General features: G+C 35.3%; 1 protein-coding gene across 2 annotated transcripts in view; it reads right to left on the bottom strand.

The window, feature by feature from the left end:
* Positions 1-1945, bottom strand: part of LOC127098206 (uncharacterized) — a 2723-nt gene extending 778 nt beyond the window's left edge. Inside the window, exons 1-3 of one of the 2 annotated variants that reach the window (XR_007793309.1) lie at positions 1538-1945; positions 528-639; positions 201-269 (exon numbers count right to left, since the gene is read on the bottom strand). Coding sequence is in view for 1 of the 2 variants with exons in the window: in XM_051036735.1 (XP_050892692.1) it covers positions 201-269; positions 528-639; positions 1538-1665 (309 nt within the window). In the remaining variant the exon portion in view is untranslated. The remainder of the gene's footprint in view (positions 1-200; positions 270-527; positions 640-1537) is intronic. The other variant, XM_051036735.1, reaches the window with a different exon arrangement.
* Between the last annotated feature and the right edge of the window lie 3937 nt (positions 1946-5882).

The following is a 5882-nucleotide window of genomic DNA, read 5'->3' as shown; positions in this document are numbered from 1 at the left end:
AATAGTCGGGTTTGGCGATAAATTTGGGAATGATAATAAGTTAGCACTGCATTGTGTCTCTAGCAAAATAAGCAGTTCATACATAGTGTGCCAAACCTTCAAAAGTTCTATCATTGTTTCCCAAAGCTCGAGAACGAATAGAAACACTACTATCATAGGGAAGCAGAATGAAGTTTGATTGAGAAATTATAAAGACATACCTTTTGCATTACTGCAAATTTATGGTTAATACCAGAAGCATTCTCCGCTTTCCGAGAGGACTCCTGAAACTGCCAAACACAAGATTATACCGAAAGAGGGAACTGCTAGTTCTTTTTTGGTTGAAAATGTAAATGCTGATTTCATCAAATACCAATTTATATCTTGTTGCAGGTGTATGAAAAATCTCATTCCTACATACCGAACTTACGGTGTCTAGGTGTGAAGAACTACAAATCACAACAGTGTAATACTTGAACCGAAACCTTTCTGGCCGTACAATTTGAAAAGGGTAGAAAGTGAAAATATTCTAAGAAGAGAACACATACCACTTGAAGTTCCTTGACGCACTTATTCGCCCTATCAACCTCCCAATCGTACTTTTGCCTCCATTCAGCAGATTCATCCATAGCCTCCCTATTAGCAATATCAAACTGTCGCCTACATATACATTTGAGCGGACCAAGCATCATTATACACTATAGTTTATAATAAAAGATGGAAAACACTAATACTATAGGTTACAAAGAACCGACACAAACACTAAACAGGACAAGACACCAGACAGAACACCGACACTAATAATAATTTGAGAAAATAGAAATGATTGAACATAACTACACATTCAAACACATGTTGGACACTAGACACACTTTGAATTTCAAATGTGAGCACTAACATAGACTAACCTTGTTGTTATAAGATGGAAAACACTAATACTATAGGCTTCAAAGCACCGACACAAACACTAAATAGAACAAGACACCAGACAGAACACCGACACTAATAATAATTTGAGAAAATAAAAATGCATAATTAATCACCAACTCTCTTAACTTAATTTAATGTTCTGTTTTAATCCCTTAACTAAAAAAAGTTATAAGTTCGTTCCTTAACTACACTTCCGTTACCTATTTGATCCCTTCTGTCAATTTCGGACCAAAAAAAACGTCATGTCGGACCCCAGACACACTTTGAACATCAAATGTGAGCATTAACATAAACTAAGGTTGTCATTATAAGATGAAAAACACTAATACTATAGGCTTCGAAGCACCGACACAAACACTAAATAGGACAAGACACCCGACAGAACACTGACACTAATAATAATTTGAGAAATGTTACATGTTGGACACCAGAGACACTTTCAAGTTTTAACATCAAATGTGACCACTACATAGACTAAGGTTATCATTATAAATTGAAATAGAAATTGAAGCATCAGAGCAGTCACAGAACTCAGAGATCCTAATTCTGACCAGTAAAGTAACATTCATTGAAAAAGTCTACAATATGCAATTTACGAGAATTAAGAGAAGAAGATGAAGGAACGAACCTTAACATATCAGAGTCATCAAGAGAAATGTTGTAGTCAATAGCCCAGAGTCTGAAATAGACAGCAATACCCATGAACATAAGAAAAGCCAAGGTCACTAAAGTTGATCTTCTTTTCATTCTAACCATTCGCTTTTTTTCTTGTTCGCTCCCTTTGATTCTTGTTCTCCTCGTGTTTACCTAATAAAGTTGTTGTTTGTTGTTGGGGTTGGGATTGGGGTTGGGGTTCCAAGTTTCAACTAACCCAAGGTTGCTCCGCTAAGACTGTGACAGAGAGTCACCTACATTCAATTCGAACGTGTGCTTATGGTTCTATTTAATTGGTATAATTTCTTTTTCTTTCATAATCACTTGCGCCGAATCTAAATATAATCGCTCACATGTAATCAAAATATTTCACTAACTTATAATTTTCATTGTGAACTAGTAATTTCTCCATTCAACTAAATTAAACATATCCTTTTTATAAATTTATTTTTAAATTATTATATACATTTATTTTATTTCTTTTTAAAATATGCCTATTTAATATCGTTAATTTTTAAAAAAATTAATAAATATTAGTATTAAATATTATTTTGGACGGTCTATAGAGTCCAAAGATAATTGTCCAATAGCAAGGCGAGAAGGATTAAAGCATAGAACAAATAGACTCTACTTTACTCTATTTTCTCTTCTGTCTACGGAAGCTTTGTTGACTGTTTAGATTGATCTGACGACGTCTCACTCCATGTTTCCAGTTACCACTCGTTTCTTCTATTTAAGAGGGAAAACGTGTAATTTCTCATGTATTCAAATTCATTTTCATTCACGCATCACTTTTCATTCTCTTATTGACTTGAGTGTTTGAGTGCTAACCTTGCAAGTCAGCCCCTTCTCTACTGCATCGAAAGCTTAGAATCACCACAGTAAACCCTACGTCCTCATTTCGCAATCAACTTTGATTCCACAACGAAACATTGACATCGTCTGTGGAAAGAAAAATCTAATTTATATTCCTTTTAAAATCTACATCTCCGTCATTAGAAGTTCATATCTTCTCCATTCAAAATACAGGTATTTGTTTCCCGATCATTTTCCTCGAAATCCAACTTCCTTTTTGTTAGATCATCTCTATAATTCATTGACTATGGTGGCATCCAAAGTTACTCGTTCCTCCGTTCAACGATAAGTTGTTGTTGCCACTATTGAAGCTGTCTAAGATCCACCTGTTAGTTGGGATTTTCGACAAGGTCAAAATCCTCAGCATAATGAGAAAACTTGAAAAGTTGAGAGTTTATATGGACATTTGTCAACATGTTATGTTAAAGAAGTCGAAGTGTTAAGATGAGAAATAAAAAGTGGGACTTAGTATTTTTTAGAAAAAATGAGTATTTCCTCTAGCACTTCGACGACATTGTTGTTCAGGTTTTTGACGTCAGTAAGATGCGTCGACCGACGGTTGTTTTGGTGTGAAGAAGCGTTTTGTTCAAAAATGAGTAACTATTTCTCAGTCTTATCCTAGGGAACACGTGGAAGTCATTCAGAAGCGAGAAGTATGCAAAAATCTATGTGGAAAATATTGAGGAGAAGAATGTTAGAAAATAATTACTTTCACACTTGTATAAATAGGAGTTCTAGTTTTATGATTAAGGTGTGTTCATTTTGATTTCACTACAAAAACTCAAATAGACTTCAAGTATCCAGCGTAGAGAGAAACGAGTTTCACTAAGCAAATGTATGAATCTTGAAACACAATTTCTATTCAAATGCAAATCTATTTACTTTATTTTATTTTCTTTGCAAATCTGTTTTCATTCCTCTTTTAATTTCCTTGTCACTTTACATTTACTTTTACAAAGTTTTGCCTTTTAACATTATCGCAAACATTTACATTTCCAAACAATCTACTTTTTACATTACTTTTTCTCAAAGATTTCGACCAACTCGAAGTCCTTCACTTTTCTACACAAGAATATAAAAAAGTTTTTGGCAATATGTCCTAGGATTATCTGGTCGATCATGTAGGTAACCTTCAATAGATTAACAGTTGTTTACCAAATTTCACAGTAAATAAATTGGTATGCCCAATTGGAACTGTGCTAAAATTCTTTTGACCTTTTATAAATATCATAGTTTTCTCTTATAAAATTATTTTGCGTACATGAATTGTTCTAAATATTTTGTATGCGTTTAAGAAGTGGAAAATCTTTACAAAAAATGAGGCGTCCTCCTATGGATAATCCCAGTTCACCGAACAATCCTCAAAATATAGTATAACAACTAGTCAAATTAACGGTTGAAGAGGAATTTATTTCAATGCCCGTTATAAAAATTGCTTTGGTGGTGTCGTCAATGCCAGTTGCACCAATACCGTCATAGGGGGTGACACCCCTACCTCATCCAGGGAATACCCTATTTAACCCTGTAGTTGCAAGACTATTGTTTAGTTTTTCAATGCCAATGAATAATAGGGATTACTCTTATGGCATGCCAGCATCGATGATGGTCGGTCCTCACACTAATATGTCGACATATAGCGACGATGCAGTGGCCACTGGACCATCATATAATCCTCATAATGCCTCTGCTTCGACCATAAACAATATGGTTCGACCAGGAGGAATAAGTTATATACCTCAAATAACGTCGTCTTTAAATATGACTTCTATGATGGTCATGAGGCAATAGATGGATGAAAGTAACTTAGAATTGGTTAACACTTCGACCCAGCAAATGGGAACCATATTTAATCCTTTTATTATGAATACAAACCAAACCTATGAGTTGTTGGCCAATTAAATGGGTCGAATAGCCGACTTCTTTGGCACGCCTCAAGTTCAGGCTCGAATAACCCCTCAGATATCAAACGTCAGGCAGGTCAAAACGCCTGAAAATGGGATATCCCAAGCAAACTTAGGCCAAAATCAGGGTCTTAAACCACCATAACCCATCCTAAATAGGAAGGAGGAAGAATACATAGGTAAGAATAATCGTAGACCTGTAATGGTTCAGAGAAATCAAGGTACTGACCAAGTTCTTCGACATGTCCAATAAAATAACTTTGGGGGACATAACAATATAGATAATATGGTTGAACAAATTTTGACCCAAAATGGCCTTAATGTGGGACTCCATAGACCCAATTTTATATATCCTTTGTCATAGTACGCTCGACAGACTGAGCTCCCTAGGGGTTGGAAAGTCCCCAAGTTCACCAAATTCGCTAGGGACACTAGTGAATTTACGATCGAACATGTCGCTAGGAATCAAACTGGGGTTGGCGACATAGAAAACAATGAGAATTTGAAAATGAAGTATTTTCCATATTCTCTAATGAAAAATGCCTTCACTTGGTTCACTGCACTCCCTCCACACTCTATACAAACTTGGAGCCGGTTTGAGAGAGTGTTCCATGAACAACTTTACATGGGTCGGTTTACCGTGAAAATTGGTAAACAACCGCTGATCTTCCAAATTACCAAATGTGCTAACTATTTTTTAAAGTAAATTCTAGTAAACATGAACACTTCGACAGTGTCTGTGGAACTGATGATTAAAACTTAGACAGTAAAAGACTAATATGAATTAAAGAGAAAAACTGTAAAAGAAATTGATAATAATCGAGTAGCAAAGGCAAGTGTTCGAGATAAAGAAGTATTAAGATTGTTTGAAATAAAGAAATAAAAAGATGTATTTCTAGAAAAGTAAAGGTAAATTGTAATGCTTCAAAATAACTGACAATGGTGTAAACAAACGTACATTTCTTAATTTATGGTTCCTCTTCACACGGGTACTTGGTAAATTTTATAGACTCTGTACACACTTTGACACACATTTGATCCTAACACTAAGACCCTTTATTTATACTCAATCGAAATAATTGTTTCTAACGGTCCTTCAATCACGTCGAGACACATGGCATTCTGCATGGATGCAACTACCCACTGTGCTCCACATGTGTACCTTCGGCAGTTTTAGGTAAGACCAAAGTTCCCTCCTTTATTTGAATTTTGAATCTCCACGTGTGTACCTTCAGCAGTTTCAGATAAGTCCTAACTGTATGTTGGCCCTTATTACCTAGGGACTTTCGACTGGTTCTCTTTAATACCATATCCGGTCGAAACATCTCTATATATGATTTCCCTTTTTGTAGTTCTACAGTGGACGTCGAAATGATGAGCTAACAAATTACCCTCCAAAAATGTTATTTTCGACATATGAGAGAAAAAGACATTTTTTGAGAACATATTTTGACGCCTTAAACAACTTTGACATTTTGCCAAGTGTTCCAATGTTGCAAAACTTTTCAGTTTCTCTAGTTGTCTGGTGACGTCAGAATCATCATTATCTTTTTCCTAACCACG

This window comes from Lathyrus oleraceus, chromosome 6 (genome assembly GCF_024323335.1).
Source record: "Lathyrus oleraceus cultivar Zhongwan6 chromosome 6, CAAS_Psat_ZW6_1.0, whole genome shotgun sequence".
Lineage (NCBI taxonomy): Eukaryota > Viridiplantae > Streptophyta > Magnoliopsida > Fabales > Fabaceae > Lathyrus > Lathyrus oleraceus.
The sequence above is the reverse complement of the archived record's forward strand: the minus strand, read 5'-3'. Positions and strand labels throughout refer to the sequence as shown.